General features: G+C 33.8%; 1 protein-coding gene across 1 annotated transcript in view; it reads right to left on the bottom strand.

The window, feature by feature from the left end:
• LOC129223042 (uncharacterized) overlaps positions 1–15,137 on the bottom strand; it is a 32,369-nt gene extending 17,232 nt beyond the window's left edge. The window contains exon 1 of the mRNA XM_054857606.1: positions 15,051–15,137. Within this exon, the coding sequence (XP_054713581.1) occupies positions 15,051–15,137 (87 nt within the window). The remainder of the gene's footprint in view (positions 1–15,050) is intronic.
• Positions 15,138–18,607: the final 3,470 nt, after the last annotated feature.

Genomic DNA, 18,607 nt, shown 5'->3' on the forward strand with positions numbered 1-18,607 from the left:
CTTTATACATAGTTACAACACACCTTATAAAATCTTGAAAAAATCATGATTTTTTTTTTCTTTTTTCAATGTTCGAAGATAATAGCGACTCTCTTTTTCTATTGGGGGGGGGGGGGGCAAGGCCGTATCCAGAAATTTTTTTCGGGAGGGGCCCGGATTAGCACATTGCCTTAACACACACACACACACATATAGTATATATAGACACACCAAACGCATAAAAATGTTAACATAGAAGACTTTTTGTCTCGATTTTTAATGATTCCACTGTTTGAACTGTTGTTATTTTAAATTCTTATAATTTTTTTATTCACCTTGTAGTGGTAAGGATAACAGGAGAGTGTCCCTTTAAGTCGGATGTAGAGCATCCATAATTTCAGGGGGTTTGAAGGTTTTTCCCCCGAGAAATTTTTGAAAAAAAAATCTGTATTTTGAGGCTTTATATTAGGTAATTGAGACTACAAAAATATGAAGAAAAAAAAATAGGCAAACAAAGTCTTTTAAAAGTTATACATTCTTTTGCAAATCAAGATCAAACAAAATAAAAATTGCTTGCTCGACAAATCATGGAACTTAATGGACAGAGAGGAGAAAAGAGAAGCACCTCGCCCCATCTGCTCATATCGGCTTTTATTGAAGTTTGTTTTTGATCACTCCCCCTACCCCCATTTTTTTTTTCATTAAATGCCCTACAGTATGAAACTTGTACAAAACAGTTTAAAAGAAATGGTGTAGACATTAAGAAAATAAGAACGGAAGAGTAATATTCTGGCCATTTGGACAATTCATACTTTATTTTCTTGATAAGATACAAAATTGAAGAACTTTTCAAGGAATTTCAAAAACTTAAATAATTTTCAAAGACTCTCTAACAGTTGAAATTATTTGAAGCTCTTTATTTTCATTTTCAGAAGTTAATTGCACAGTCTTACAAAATGATTATAACTTTGTAAGACACACCCGTTTTAAGTTAAAAATAAATGCAAGGAAATGTTTATCGAAACGACTTTTTTTCAATCACAAGTAGTGCAGAAAATGAAAGAGAGTAGAGTAAGTGTTATTTTTTTCTTATACATAAGGTATTAACAGTATGCAGTAGAAGTTAGAAAAAAAACAAGCAATAACAAAAGAACTTCCATGATACTGAATTCGGCATTAAATAAATGCAAGACAAGAAACATATCAGTCACAAAAATGATCTTGAAAATTATGCTACAAAAACGCGAGAATCGTGATTTTTGCATTTTTTACTCAGGATGTATCAAGGAGCTGAATTTGGCACATCTTGGTAACAAGATACTCGCCTAATCCGAAACTAGGGGCCCAGCTTTTGGGGAGTCCCCGGCTCGAAATCAGTACAGTGTAAGTTTTATAAGAGTTTTAGGGGGAGGAGGGCAGGGTCGTGCACAGAGAGGAGAAGGGACACCTGTTGGCCCGGGCCCGAGCTTAAATGGGGCCCAATATTTTTAAACCTAGGGTTGAAAATATGGGTAAACATTATGGAGGGGGCCCAAAAAAAAAGCAGTTGTGGCAGAACCAAAATTTCTGTGCACGCCTCTGGAGGAGGAAGTGCACAGAAGTCAGTTTGGTAAGGCCTGCCTTGACCCTGGACTGCCCTGAATTGAATTGGGAAAGGGAGCAGGAAGTCCTAATTACAGGTCTAAATTTAAAGTGTACCTTGCAGCTAATGAGAACTAGAACTGCTTTTTCTGTATTTCTTCAAAATATTATAAATTTTGAATAGTAGGAAAATTAAGAATTAAAAAAAAATTGTTATTTTCTTTTTCTGACAATAGGAATTTAAAAAAAGAAAAAAAAAACATCTTCTGTTTTACGGTACAAAACATTTTGGGTTTCGGGGGGGGCCCGGGCCCCTCAGGCCCCCCTCTGGATACGGCCTTGGGGGGGGGGGGGGGGAATAGATAAACACCGTACATTGTATTACAAGTAGTAAAACTCACTGGGATGCTGAAAACTTGTTGAAAACGATTATTTTGAACTGAAAACCATTATGGCAAGTATATAAGTGAAAATAACGAGTTGTGTATTCAGCTGCAATATTAAAATAAGCGACGATTATTTCAACAAATTAGAAACAAAAACAAAGATATAAGAAACAAAAAACGGATTTACCTATAAATCTAATAAGTTATAGCTTAGGGCACCCGCTTTGTGCCCCCCCCCCCAACTCCCGAAAATTTCATGATTTGTCCCTTAAAAAAAGTTTTACTTGAAAAAATAAACTTCATTTTAAAGTGCTTGAAAATTTTGAAAAGTTTGGATACAATTCATAAATTTTAAAATTTATAAAAAATGGGAGGGGGTAGGGGAAAAAATGCCAAAATATGTCAAATTCAGCTTTTTGCTCCATCCTGCATCAAAAATTGTAAAAATCATGGTTTTCACGTTTCTGCAACAAATTGCTTGAGATACATTTTTCTGACTCACATGTTTCATATCTTGCTGCTTATTTGATCCTGAATGCAGTATTTTAGGAATTCTTTAGTATTGCTTGCTTTTATCTTACTTCTATTAAAGGCGCCCATATGCAAAATTGTAGAGGGGGGGGGGGGGCTCAGATATTTCCCCCATGGGTTAGCAAGGTACTTTCCTGAAACTGATTTTAGTGCAGAGAGATATATATTTGACGTTTTTAATAACTTATCCATTAACGGATAGAGAAGAAACGTTTTTATATTTTTGCGAAGAAAAATGTACTAAAAGCAAGGAAGTTCTAGGGGGGGGGGGCTTGAACCCCCTTACCCCCTCATGTGGGCGCCCTTGCTTCTACTGCATATTGTTAATCTGTTTAGCCCGGGAAAAAAACACTACATCTACTCTTCTTTTTCTGCACCACTTGTAATTGAAAAAACAAGTTGTTGTAAGGAGAACTTCCTTACTCCTTTTACTTCCTTTTCCTTTTTAACTTCCTTTTACAAAAAAGGAAGTATTGTATTCGCAAAAAAAAATTTCACTCAAAAATCGACCTTAATTTCCATTTTACTCACTCCCGAATGAATATTGAGTTTTTTTTTTCTTTTTTCCACTTGAACCACACGTGGATAAGTGCTTAAGAACGTATAGACACGTGAAATATCCATGATGACGATTCCCGAGTTAATTATAACGAATTTTCTCGTGACGTCTATGCATGCATGTATGTGCGTACGTGTGCGTATGTATGTCGCATAACTCAAGAACGGAATGTCCTAAAAAGTTTAAATTTGGTACGTAGACTTCTAGTGGGGTCTAGTTGTGCACCTCCCCTTTTGGTTGCATTCGGGTGTTTATAAAGAGGTCTTTTGCCCCTTTTCGGGGGGAAATCATTGTTAGTTTTGATGTAAACTCAAGTGGTGTTATAATTTGGCGGACATTCGGCGATATATTGAAAGTCTTTTGGTCGCAAAGTCGCTAACTTGGTGACAAATTTGGCGATTTTTAAAAATTTTCTTTTTAAAAAATCTGTTTCAATTTGGCTACTGTTGGTGATATTTAGAGATTAGACTATTGAATCACATTAAAATTGCCAGTAATGGGGAAATGACATTAAATAGGAGTAAAAGGAAGCCATGTGATACTCACATCAGCTCGTTCGTTTTAAACTTAAAGTAGTTGTTTCCTACAAATTTAGAAGAATACTTTAAAACTACAATCTAGTACTAATTTTCAGAAAGTGGAAAGAGCAAATTAAGTGCCTTAAATAATTTTAATTTCTCTCGAGTCCTTGAAAAGAATTAGACGAGTCTTTGAAATTCCTAATCAAAGTGTGTTTTATTTATTTATATTTTTTAAATCAGATGCATAAACTATGAATTATCTAAAGGGGAATCTAATTACTTACTTTTTTATACCATTTCTTATAAAGCCTTTTTTCCTATTGGTTATTTTGTATTAAATTCAGTATTGTATTTGTGGGTGTGTTGGAGGCGTGATCAAAAGCTAATGGAATTGAACCAACAGCCGATGTAAGCAAATAACAGTGCACAATCTTCTAATCTCCCTCGCTTTTTCTCTCTGAGGACTGCTGTCATTGATTTGTCGTCTCGAAAACAATTTTTACTGTGTATTATCGTAATTAGCACATTTTTTCCCGAGATTTTTGTAGTTCCAATTACCCCTTATAAAAGTTCAAAATGCAGAATTTTATATCTATTTTACGAAAATTCCTTCGGGGGAGAACCCCTGGACCCCTGAAATTGGAGATACTCTACTTAAAAGAGAAACCATGTCCCCTTTTGAGTTCAATTTAAGAAGGACAGCAGACAACATACAGTGAAACCTGTGTAAGTTGACCACTTGCGGTGCAGTACTTTGGTGGTCAACTTAGACAGGTGGTCAACTTATAAAGGGTGGTAATGATTTTTTTTTATTTTTTGTCATTTCTTGCACCATGGACCATGTATTTATTTCTGGAATAATTGGCACTTACATTTTCTGTTCAACTCACTTTGTATTCAAAAAATCAGTAATCCAACGTCAGAAAGCACAAATATTGCAATATTTGTGCTTTCTGACGTTGGATTACTGATTTTTTGAATTTTCAGCACAAAGGTTTTTATTCGTTAATCACTTTGTATTGTTTAAAATTACTTTGAAACAATAAATAAAAATTTTATTCAAATATTTTTGTTTTTTTCCCTCGTTTTTTACTAAATTAGACACTAGTTTTAGAAAATCTGTGTCAGCTAATTTTCTCCGACTTTCTACCTTTTCAATTAATTTTAATATTTCATACTCTTTATTAATCTCAAGTTCAACTAACTTTCTTTTTGAAGCCATTTTATGTAAAACTTTTACAAAGAGCAACAAGTTGAACTCGTCTAGTTCATAAAGGCAGTTGAAAATGAACTGGAAGAAAATACATAGTACTTTTTCTACAGATACCTGCTTTCTGTTTTCATCGAACAGAGAGTACAAAAGGCAATCTCAAAAAGAACAACAAAAGAAAAACAAGTTCGGAGAATAAAGAGCAGCATATAAGCTTTATGCTGCTGTTTTATTTAGTTGGTAAAATGCTGGTCGAAAGCATCAAAATTATTCTTGGAAAGCTTTAAAAAATAATGATGATAAAATAAAATAATTTGCTTGTTTAAAAAAATAAACCAAGTGGTCAGTTTACAAAGGTTTTTTTACAATACTCCAAACCAAATTTGGTGTACATAAGTGGTCAAGATAGACAGGTGGTCAAGTTACAGAGGTTTTCCTTTATTATATAAGATAGATCCAATTCCGTTCCCGACAAAAGCAGTCAACACAGGCAGGTGGTCAACTTACAAAAGTGGTCAACTTTACAGGTTTTACTGTATTAATAAAACGACACAAAATTAGTAAGGTGTGATCTTATGACAGGAAAAAAAGACAACATAGTGTTGGAAGGGGGGGGGGGGGTAAAAATAGCCTTTTTCGCCACCGACAGAAAAGTTGTCCGGACTACAAAAGAGACAAAAAATCTGAAATAGCTTAGAGCCACGTCGAAATCCACCCTTGATTACAAGTAATATTGTTTAAAAAAAAAAAAACTGCCCCCCCCCCCCCAAGAACTCAGTCCTGAATCCGCCTATGTCCATAGCTTTGGCAAAAATTTCGATTCGAAGAGGAAAAGACTGACTCCAACTCTTGGAAATTTAAAATCTTCGATTCCAACTCCGACTCCTTTATCCCAAAATGAGTCCGACTCCTCACACATGGGTAGAGTAGCGGACTTTTGAGAGGAAGTGACCGATTCTAACTCTGAGTCCTTGAATTAAAAATCTTCGACTCCCAACTCTGATTCCTTAACCCCAAAATGAGATTGACTCCGACTCCACAGCCATGGTCTTAACTGTGAAATAATTATTGTTGATATGATTTGCTTTTATTTTCATTCTTATCTTTTAATTTATGTATTTAGTTTTTGACGGAGAAATTCGGAGTCCTTCATGTTTTAACATAAAAATAAGCGCAGACGGTTTCTTTTTCTTTTTTTTAATAATGTAAATTATTTCTTTAAGATGACATTTTATTGTTATTTATTTTTGAAAGTACATTTATTCTTTTTTTAAATTAATTTTTGGCAACAGGGGAAACACAAGCAATTTTTTAAAACTTTTTAATATGATGTATTTAATTTGATGAGCTTTTTATTTTTAAATCTTTTTGAAAGTGATTAAAGATTTTTTTTTTAAATAGAAAATAATATATTAGTTGATTAAGGTGAAAAAACAACGCTCCTTTATTTGATTAAATAGCATATTATTTTCCTAATCGATATTTTCTTGGGTTATTTCAAAATCCGAACGGTTTGAAAATCCGAACTACCTATGGTTCTAATTAGTTTGATGTATTTTTGATATTCCACTGTAATAATAACCAGAAAAGGAATTTTTGTTTTATTAGCAAAAACTACAATGTAAAAAATTGTTATTCCTTTGGTAAGGTCGGGTTTATTGCTCTCCAAAACGTCGAAATAGTCAACTGCATTTAACCCTAACTTACTTTGTTATCATCAGTTTTTTTTTTTTTTTTTTTACAATTTACACCATTCTTGAAAAACGTTATATGAACGCACACTCCCAGCGCAATCTTGTAAAGTAAACTAGCAATATTTTAGAATTTCAACTTTGCTGGTGTGAAATGCGCCTGACCGCACCAGTTAAGGACTAAAAACATGTGAAAAATTAATTGTTGAAAATAAACAACTAATTTCCTGCACACCAAAGCAAGTCCGGTTTGTCAGTGTAAATTATTCAAGAACCCCATAACATTTTACTGCACGAAGAACCGATTAACTTGAAAAAAAAAAAGGAAGTTCCGTCCAAAACTTAGCGAGCCTACTTTCCCGTATACCAATATCGACTTTCTATTATTTGATCAATATTCTCAAAATTAGCTAAAATTGCGAATTATTTTGAACATAACTTTTTAACATTTTAAGCTGATTTATAGAAATAAAATATGCTTTGCCCATCTGAAGAAATGGATGCGTTAAAAATAAATAAATGAGCGAATCAAGTAGCAGCACCTTTTAAACAATTAATTAATTAATATATTAAATGAAAAATATCATATAAGCTTTGTGCTACAATATGATTAAGGTGAAAAAACAACGTAAATAAAGCACAAATATTGGAGAAAATAAAGCATATAGCTATTTGAAGGCTACCATGGAGCCTCTTCATCAGTGCAAAAAAGCTCACCAACACAACCAAAAGTTGCGAAAGAACATCTCTCGCAATCTGAGTTCTCTCGCAACTTTTGGTTGTGTTGGTGAGCTTTTTTGCACTGATGAAGAGGCTCCATTGTAGGCTTGAAATAGCTATATGCTTTATTTTCTCCAATATTTGTGCTTTATTTACGTTGTTTTTTTCACCTTAATCATATTGTAGCACAAAGCTTATATGATATTTTTCATTTAATATATTAATTAATTAATTGTTTAAAAGGTGCTGCTACTTGATTCGCTCATTTATTTATTTTTAACGCCTCCATTTCTTCAGATGGGCAAAGCATATTTTATTTCTATAAATCAGCTTAAAATGTTAAAAAGTTATGTTCAAAATAATTCGCAATTTTAGCTAATTTTGAGAATATTGATCAAATAATAGAAAGTCGATATTGGTATACGGGAAAGTAGGCTCGCTAAGTTTTGGACGGAACTTCCTTTTTTTTTCAAGTTAATCGGTTCTTCGTGCAGTAAAATGTTATGGGGTTCTTGAATAATTTACACTGACAAACAGGACTTGCTTTGGTGTGCAGGAAATTAGTTGTTTATTTTCAACAATTAATTTTTCACATGTTTTTAGTCCTTAACTGGTGCGGTCAGGCGCATTTCACACCAGCAAAGTTGAAATTCTAAAATATTGCTAGTTTACTTTACAAGATTGCGCTGGGAGTGTGCGTTCATATAACGTTTTTCAAGAATGGTGTAAATTGTAAAAAAAAAAACTGATGATAACAAAGTAAGTTAGGGTTAAATGCAGTTGACTATTTCGACGTTTTGGAGAGCAATAAACCCGACCTTACCAAAGGAATAACAATTTTTTACATTGTAGTTTTTGCTAATAAAACAAAAATTCCTTTTCTGGTTATTATTACAGTGGAATATCAAAAATACATCAAACTAATTAGAACCATAGGTAGTTCGGATTTTCAAACCGTTCGGATTTTGAAATAACCAAGAAAATATCGATTAGGAAAATAATATGCTATTTAATCAAATAAAGGAGTGTTACAATATGTATGGTGCACAACATGAAACATAGTACATAACGCTACAGTATGTAATTATATTTTTTAACAAAATTTAACTCTCGTTGCTTGCTGAACATAAAGGGAAAACGAAAAATATTTACAATGCTGATGCACTCTACAAAGAATTATTAGACACAGTAATTAAACGAGGAAAATTGAATGAACTTCTGAAAATTAGACTTCACATAAATTTGAATTCATTTCTCATCTGGAAAGAACTTTTTCTTCTGTGACTGTAAAAAAAATTTTCATTCTGAACTTTATTTTTTCTTGCTTATTCCGATTTCCCGTGTGGTTAAATCAGCACCATTTTTTATGATAAATATAATGATCCTTTTCTATTACATATGCACTTAGTTCCATTTCGTTAATCATTGCATGTAATTAATTATTTCACGAAATGTGTCTGAATCTTAGCAATTGTCAAGCAGTTTATTAAAATTTCATGAGAATGGGTTCGGATTTTTGACGCTCGGAATTTTGGTGTATTACTGTATTTTTAATTTTAATCAATTATTTTCCTTTTGTATGAAGTCGTTAATTTATAATTTCGTCTTTATATAGATTTACAATAAAAATCTCGAGGTCTCAATACAGTCGAGTCTCGACTTACGCGAGGGATGCGTTCCAAGACTCCTCGCGTAAGTCGAAATTTCGCGTTGTGGAAAAATGTATGCATAAACATTTTTTAGAAACATACCAAATTTTTTAGACATTTGTAAGCACCCCTCAAACTGCTTTAAAGCATTCCTCCACTATACATTACAGTTTCTTACATAAAAAAACTCAATTTTTACTGTATTTATAAAATAAAAAAGCTGTTTTATTCAACATAAAATAGTTAAAATGCACAAAAAGAATGATTGATAAAATAAAACAACACGGTACGTACAGTATGTAGTAATAATAAAATGCTGCACTATAATAGTACTGTACAGTAGATACAGTAATAATATTTATGAGTTAAAAAATGAAGATGATGAAGATTTATGCTGCATGATCAGGTCGTTATTTTTTATTAAATACAGTTTAAAATATGGTTGCTACACCTTTTCTTTTATAACGTTTCCATTTATGGCAACAAGCCCCTCTTCCCAATCTCTTTAATCCACAATGCAAGAGCAGCTTCGATTTTCATATACTTTACTCAGACTCTGCAAACTTTAACATTGAAGCTAAGTTCTGAACTTATACGGATATCATTTTGTTTTGACTTTTAACTGTACGTATGGAAGATTCACTCATACTTATTGCGTTGTTACCGTCAACGTTTGGTAGTTGTCCAAGCATATCGAGAATCTTAATCTTTTTTTTTCTGTCAGAAACTTTATTCCCCCCCCCCCCCCCATCTTCATAAACTTTAGATGAAACAGCTCACTAAGGTGCCATTATATTTCATCAACTTAAATGTTTAGAATGTAAAAAAAGAAAGCTGCTGAGCGGTTTTTTTATGCACTAACAACGTGATGCCTAGACTAGTTTGATGTGGGAACTTTCGATGGTCAGTGTGATGCTAATGGGATGTAATAACATTCACAAAATATATATTTAGTTGTGAACAACGAAGCCGCTACTTCCTTCTGAAGAAATTCGTGTTGTGGACGAGGAATTCGCTCGCGTCAGCTCTAAAATTCGTTACTCGTGGAAAATTCGCGTTATAGCCATTTCGCGTTAGTTGAATCGCGTTGTAGCGGGAGTCGACTGTACTTTCATGCATATTTTTTGTAACATTTATATGCATGGTTTATATCCAATGGTGTCGCTACGGGGAAGGGGGGGGGGGCGTTCGAAAAATATGAAGCTCAAATGCATTTTTAAGACTATAAATTAAAATAAAAATTCCGGTTGAAACCCCCAGAATCCTCCTTTCCCACCCCACATCATAGAGCTCATACTATACTTAGGATTAGGTTCATATTGTCAATACTTAGACCTAGAAATGACTTCCTCTTATACGAAAAAACTGAACCCCATCATTATCTTTTCCTGCGTTTGAGGTACGTTTGAAATAATTAAGGGGCCACCCATTTCATACACCCCTTACTTTTTTGGCCTCTCAACGGTCTGAATATTTCCGTCTAAGGCAAGTTATGTATAGTTTTTACTTGTCTTTCGTACATTAGCTCACTTAAAACTTCGTTATAACACAAATGAAGTTGTTTCTGAAAATTGTATGAACTTCACATTTTCATGTTTACGCATAATATTAAAACCTTTTTTTTTCTTCTTGACACTACAGATTACTGCTTCGAGTCTCCGAGTGTCACCTGTGTTAGGTACGCCACTGTTTATATCATACATATTTTTATAAATAAAAAACACTAAAACCAATGCGAGTTTTCCTGTTTCAATTTGCTTAATTTTCAGAGTCCACAGGAAATACAATAATGGGGTTGCATACCTCGCCATTTCACTAACATTGCAGGAAAAAAAAAAAAACCTTTCTAGTTAAGGGATCACAGTACCTTTCAAGCAATTTCTTTTCATTTATATAAATTTTATATTTCTTTGAAACCATAACATGCATACTTATTTCGTAATCAAAAATTTATTTTCAAAATTTAAAAATATTGCCAACTTTTTTTGAAAATTCAAAAAATTGAGGATAATTTCAACTTTTTAAAATTTTTAAGGCTTTTTTGTTTTTACACTAATTTAAAAAACGTTTTCTGCAAAACGATCACTATAATCATCTCTAAAAATCTGTGCATTCATTTGCTTATGAGTTCATTTGAAAATGTTCTGTGATTAGTTATGTAAAAAAATCAGTTTAAAAAAAATTGGTTTTTAAAAGTTTAACATGCTCTAAACATTAGAGTAATTTATGAAATGCTTATTCAATGCACAGTTTTGTCAAATATGTTATCCCAATTGCAAAAAGTATTACTATGAAGCTGTATCTTTAATAGAGAAAAAAAATCCTTAGGGATTCTAATGACATGAAAAGACAAAAAAAAAACCATCATCGAGAAAAAGCAATTTGAAGTTTTTCTTTTGCATAAGAACACATAGGGAGCATGGTCTAAAACCACTCATAACTTTTTAAATATTTGAACTAAAGCATTGAAACTTTTCCCCTGTGTTTAGAATAGTTTTTTGTTTTGAAATAAGCAATAAAATTTTTTTTGATCGTTTCATCATTTTTGAGGCACTGTAACCCCTTAAGAGTTAACGAAATGCTATGAGGCTAAAGTTGCAACAAATACATCAGAGCTTAATTTTGGTCCAAATAAGTTACAATGTTGTAATAGCGGTATTTCACAATGTTTTTTATCACTTAATATGTATTCGGTAAAAAAAATTGTTTAACTTTGTCTTATCCTTTTGTGATTAATTTATAATGCTCATTTACTCAAAAAAAAGTTTAGGCCATCTATATATATAATTCTCTTACGTGCCGGCAAATGAAGGGGTGAATTTCTAAACCTCTGTTGGCAACACTTCGCCGATAAATCATGTAAACAAACTTCTACGTTGTTTTGAAATCTTGAATCACAGAATACTCAACGAACTTTTTTTTTTTTTGAGATGAGTTTGAGTCGGGCTGTGGCCCATTTCAACCTTAATCAGCAAAGAAAAGCTCAAAGAAGGCAGGAAACCGTTCTTGAATCCAATTTAAGACGAGCCATTTCCAGAGTTGTATTCTCTGATTCGCTGCCGATAATTTTTAGCGGCTGGGGAATTTTCAGTCAGCAGTTCCTTCAACAGATCAGGTGCGTCACACAATGCCGGTAACCGCACCTTTCCGTCATGGCAACATTTAGTATATTTATTTGCAGTATTACGCTCTTTCTGCCAATAAAGAGCACCACAAAATTCGCATTCTTCACACATTGCTCCACAATCATGTTCATCGGCAATGTTGTTTTGAACGCGTAGGCGCTTTGAGCGTCGTCTATTCTCTGCTTCAGTACGACAGTTCAGTTCAAAATGAATAACCGAGAAAGAATTTACTTTATTCCTTTTATTCTCAGCTGAAAGGTTTCGCCAAATTTGTTTAGGGTTATAGTAGTTTTAGTATTGTGCAAGCAAAGTAGCCTTGGCGAGTTTTCGCGTTTTTAGTTAAACCATTTTTTGTTCGTGACGTGGCAAGGATTCAGAATAACAACAAGAAGGACAAACGTTTGAGAAAATATGTTTGGTGCTCTCTGAGCCTGTTTTTAGTAATGGCCAGCTCTATGTGGCATCAGGTGGCGGATAGGGGAATGCCTTCATTGGTTTTCCAATGGGTGGTAGAAGGGAAATAAAATACCTTCCGCGGACCAACAGGTAGAAGTGCAATCTCTCCAAAGCAATGACAGACACTTTTGTATCTATAATGGTAAAGTTGTGCACATTGCCAAGGCAGTCATCTTACATACCGCAAAGTTAAACTGTCGAAAATCTGGCTAAAGCAGACAAATTAACATTATGAACGTAATTTTCATATTGGTTAAATGGATGGTGACCTAAATGCAATTACCAACTTTAATTTTTACGGAAAATTTTAGCTAGGCTAATGTATTGGCATACAGCGAGCGAGCGAAGCGAGCATGGATCGCGAAGCGATCCACAGGGAACTGCGTAAGCAGTTCCGGGGGTTGGCGAGCGATAGCGAGCAGGGGGCGATAGCCCCCTAGTTGACTAAAATAGTTGACCATGCTTTGAGACTATGATACTCTTATGAACTTGAGTGATACAAATGAACATTAATATACCAACCAAAACCAATTAGCCGAGCATAATTTCTTCGTTTTAGTTTTTTTTTTTTTATGGGAAATAGTTTAATGATTTGCTCTCTAGAAGAAAAAAAAATTTCTTAAAAATTCACTACTTTCACCTTGTTTTTATTTTTGCATCCGATCAGATAACTCATCCGACTTGTTAATACCCTTGCCGATTAGGTTCGAGTATCGAGTTAGTTGTAAAAACTAAATATTTACTACTGTGAAAGAAGACGAATAATTTTAATAGTTTAAAAAAACGTATTCTAATAAAAATTCATAGCGTATAATAACTTATTTAATTTTGACTTGTAAAACATAACTATATTGTGTTATATAAAAGTTAAGAAATGCCACTTGTAAAATCAACGCAAAGCATAATTTAGCTACATGCATTCGGCGTATCCACCCCCTACACCTTTTGTAAAAAAAAAAAAAAAATTAAAGATATTTTTTATAATCATGGTAAAGTTAGAGAATATGAAGTTTTACTACTCATAAAAATTATGTATGCAAATCTCAAATATAAGTGCAAAATTCTTCACGTGTACTCCAAGGGTTATTTTTTCAAACACTACTCGTCGAGAAACCACGGGAATAGTGTAATAATGAAAAAAAAATTTTAACAAGTAGCAATCGAAAGAGCATTTTGTGCCATTTTTTGATTCAACAATAATTGGCTCTCGTGTCCCCGTTATTGAGAATGTCTTTTTGTAAAAAGGATATCAAACAGGTGTTCATTCAAATAAAGTTCCGGATACTGGAATTTAGAATAAATACAGGGAACCCCCGATTTTACGTTTCTCAAGTGACTGCGGTTAGAAAAAAAAAAAAAAATACGTAAATTCGAGAGATACATAGAAAGAAAAATTAAATAGAAAAATAAAAAAATAAAGGTAGTAAATTTGGCTCTTTTGTAAAGTATAATATCTATAATTTGGAAAACAATATTATACATACCATTTTAGAACGTTTTTCACATTTAATTGTGAAAACGGGTTTTTAGGCTGAAAATAGTTCGAAAAAGTGAATCGTTTTTCAGTTATTGAGTTCAAAGTAAATGCAACATTTTCCAGAATTGAAATACTTTACAAGTGTTTTCCCTGGTCTTTATGAGAAAAAAATAATCTTCATATTTGTAAGCTCTTTAATACAATGTTGAAAGAAGGGACAGGTTGTGCTTCCTGTTCTTTTTGTTCATCTTCATTGGTGGACGGAAAGTGTATAAGGTCGGCTACGGCTGGAGTAATAGCATTTCTGTTTTTATAAATTTACTCTCAGCAGGATGAATTTGCTTTAAAAAATCTAAAAGTAAACATATTGCTTATTTTGACATTTTCTTTTTGTTTACTTCCCATTGAAAGCGTAAAAAGACAATAAGACAGTTCAAAGCAATGAAACAACTTTATAGAAGAATGTGTGACACTTTATGAGAAAATGAAGGACGCCCCGATGGGAGGATGGAAGTTCACTGTGATCTTCCAAATATTTCTTTATTTGCAAATTTTGTCTTACGATTCGGCAAAATTATCATCACTCGGTAAAGTTTGGAGTTCTGTTTGGCAAAGTTATCATCATTCGGCGAAATTTGGTGTTTCGTTCGGTAAAATGTAGAGTTCCGTTCGACAAATTTTGGAGTTCCATTTGGCGAAATGAGGCGTTCTGTAAAATTTGGAGTTCTGGGCTGCAAATTGAGAATTTTTGCCTTCCCAAAAATTTAAGTTCTCCGATGGAGGAAATATTGAGAAATTCTGTTTCTAAAAGTAGCAGAAGATAAATACAAGGTCATAAAACAATCAGAACCTGAATTTAATTTCCAAAATAATTAAAACCTCCCCAGTAAGGTGGAGAGAGCGATTAGCCCCGTAGAGAAGATGGAGCAATTTAGTATCTAAGATGAATCGATAGCGAAGATTTTTTCCTTACAAGAAGCTGTGGGTAACATTAAGAATTTACTGAAAGGTGCGGGTATAAGGAAGCATTTGAAAAAGTGAAAAAGCCGTCTTTGAATTCTAATGAGTTCTCCACTTATTGACGATGTTCCTACACGATGAAGTTATGAATTTAACAAAAAAAAAAAGATGAAATACTCAAAAAGATCTTACCACTGAATTTCACCTCAGCCTCTGGTAATCCAAAATCAAGGGAATCTTCTGATGCGTAGCCATCTTTAACTGTAACTGTATTGTCGTAAACAAGCTTCATCGCAGAGTGTACCTTTCGATTTTAACGGAGGACAAAATCGTCAGTGGGCGGGATTTAATCACCGCACAGCAGGAAGCGAATCGTAACCGACAGAAACGCCCCCAATCAGATGCAACCAATGAGAGGCGATTCAACAACGACACGATTCTCTGTATTTTATATTCGGAGCATATTTCAGAAAAATAGGATGGTGGGGAAAAGGGCAAAAAAGAAGAAAAAGATTTCTGCAACGGATTATTCAATGTTTTCTTCATTCATTTCAAAAGATTTTTTTTTACTTTCCCATTTTCTACATCGTGTATCTATTACACATCGGAATTGATGTTCATATATTATTGGAATAAATGACACGTCAAGCAAAAGAAACAAGGATGTTCAGGGTTACAGCGCTAAATTTTTTTCTTAGCGGAACGGAAGAATGGAGGGGGAAAATTTTTTTAAACCCTCATCATCATAGTGCTTTATTCAATTTTTAGGAGAATTTATTTAAAATTCTCAATATGACGAACGAATTCCAAATTTCCCGAATGATAATTAACAAAATACGAACAGACACTAGCACACTACAGGGGTGGATACTGAAATGATTTTTGGGTCAGTCATCCAGCAGTAAAAGTAAAAAGTGTCTCCTCATACAATTTTTCATAATTAAGTTTTCACGAAATTCTTTTTAAAATGTTTTTAAATCTCCCTCACTGTTAATTACCGATTCCATCAAAGAAGAATTGTTGATCGAATCGCAATTTTATGTGGTAACTTTGAATCCTAAACCAGTGAGTAAAACCAGTTACATATATTATTTAACACTGACCCTTGAGTTCCAATGAAACAAAAGTGATTTTATTCAAATATTATGTGTGTGTGTGTCTGTCTGTGTTTTTTTTTTTTTTTTTTTTTTGAAATAATAGCGGAAAGAATTTGATTTGTGTTGCTTAGAAATGAGTTAAAGAATATTTTATTTGATAGTTAAATTAATTTCATTCCTTTGGGAGAATGGCACGGGGACACCCCCCCCCCCTAAAATCCGCTGTTAGCACACTACACCAAAGACACACACTACTACTACTATCTAAAGAGAAGAGATATTTAGACATCATTAAAAAAAAGTTGCAGTAATGCAAAACTGTCTCCAAATTTGCCGACGAGTTAGACAAAATTTGTCGAATAAAGAAATTTTTGGCAGTTCGCAGTGACCTCCCACCGAGACGCCCCTAGCTTTGGTCATCAATCGATAAGATAGGAAAGTGGTGGAGGCTTGGAGGGGGGGGGGGAGGCAGCAAAGATACACAATGCTGTACAATATAACTGCGTGAATTACTGCAAACCATTATCAAAACTTTGATGCATTAAAAATTATGTTGTTTATTGGTTACAAAAAAAATAACCAGTATTGAAATAAGAGAGAATGGCAATCCCAAAACAATTGATAAATAGCTAAATATGTCATTCTTTGCTTCCCTATGCATTAATTTTGGTTGGCACTGAAATGTGCAATAATGTACTGAAAAAAAAAATTCCTTAAAAAAATGTTTCAAACGTACATTTTGGCGGTTTTAGTCTACTCTCGCTAGGTTGGTTATTTTTTTATCCTCACCAGAGTAAGTATGGTGGTGACTGGTGAAGTCACTCTGTTTGACATACATTAAAAAGAAATACTGTTACAAATTCTGTAAATAGTAATTATTGTTATGACTAATTTGTTGAAATCTGGCTAAATTTGGCGTTTGTTCCATTATTTTTCATCCAAAATTATTGTAGTAACTTAACCTGTAAATAGTTTCTTGTAATGGAAATTCAACCCCTTTACATTCGAATGATGTATATGGTCTCGTTTTCAGCGTTCCGCTGGAAGTGTGTATTAGCCTTTGCGCTGTGTTTTGGCGTATTTTGATGTAAATACGTGAGACCGTTGAGTTTAAGGTGCTAATTGATATTTGCCTAATTGCTACGGTTAATTTAGCAGTTGCTAACGATATTTCTTATACATAGTTGCAAATAAATCTTCTGTGTTTTCTCAAGAACTATGTCGTCATTTACAGAAAGTTTGAAGTTGCACTGAACTCCCGTAACAATACTTTGAAAACTGTAGGAGAGGCTGAAGCCTTATCAGCTCCTCCTGAATACGCCACCCCTCTCAATATACTTTAAAATTCTCACCGAAATCTCTCTGAAAAAGCTTTTACAATTGAATCGGTATGATTATTTTTAAAATCATGTTTTTTCCCCTTCCCTTTTTTTTCTTTTCTTTAAATTTTCATGTTTTATTTTTACAGAAACTTGGTTGTGATATTTTTCTGCCTTTGATTTGGTAATTTTGCGCACCTCGAACTCTTACCCCGTACCGGCGCATAAATTGGAGGGTTAGTCCGGTCTCTCATTTTCAACCTTGACGGGACCGTCGTAATGTGACGGCGCGGCGCGGCGACTCAGTCTCTGTAAAACAGTTTTTACTGCCTCGCTTCGAGGAATAACCTGAAGCGCACTCCAGTGGCATTTCACTCGTGATGTGTTATTTCTGCTCTTTTAAAAAGACAGTTGATGCAGTTAAACATTATGGAATTGCGAAATGCTTTTAATAAATTTTAGAAAAAAAAAAAAACTAGCAGAATATTACTCTGCGCAAATTAATTGGGATAAAGCTGTTTTTTCACGGACTTGAAATTTGATTTCGAGCTAGCTCCAGCAGGTGCCACTTAGCATTTCTATTTGCCTTTATGCCGTCTGAACGTCAGTTTCGACTACTTAGAAATGGTGTAGATGCGAGACTAGTAGTTTTGAATAATTCTACAGTTCGTTTTCGCGAGAAGAGAAAATTGCGTTTTACATTCGCCCATTTTACTGTACCAAAAGTGGGTATAAGGTCTAGATAGTTGGCAAAGATAATCGTACTTCACAGTTCCGCATCTATAGCTAAAAAAATCATTACTTCCGTGATTGGTATTCGAAAATCGAACTTTTTGTGACTTCTCTTTTAACTCACCGTAACAATTTCTGCTATCCTCTGCATGCCCCCCCCCCCCAAAAAAAAAGAAAATTAATACAAATTGCTTGGCTTTTATTGGTTTTCTTTCCGTCTGTAAGCTCACCTGCATGCAAAATTACAGCCATAAGCTCACTTCTTTTGCATTGATAAGAGGGTTCCTTATTCCTGGCAACCACGAAACATGTCTGCAGTTCCCTGCAAATTTGTGCCTGATAAACTTTTTTTTTTTTTTTAAGAAGATGGCTCTTGAGGTATTTGCTAGTTCTTGTAGGTTTAATAACGCTGTTTTGGAATAAGAACCGATCCTATTTTAGAGCTTCCTTCTTTTTCGCTCACATTTCAGGCAGTAAGAAGCAAAGGGATCTAAGTGGACATTTTCAAGTTTTGAGTAAAACGCGTTTAACGATAAGATCCTAGGTAGGCTTTCATTGAGAAGTTTTTCGAAATCATGCTGTATAACAGCACCTACCAGGGCTACTAGTACAAT

Source organism: Uloborus diversus, chromosome 5 (genome assembly GCF_026930045.1).
Source record: "Uloborus diversus isolate 005 chromosome 5, Udiv.v.3.1, whole genome shotgun sequence".
Taxonomy (NCBI): Eukaryota; Metazoa; Arthropoda; class Arachnida; order Araneae; family Uloboridae; genus Uloborus; species Uloborus diversus.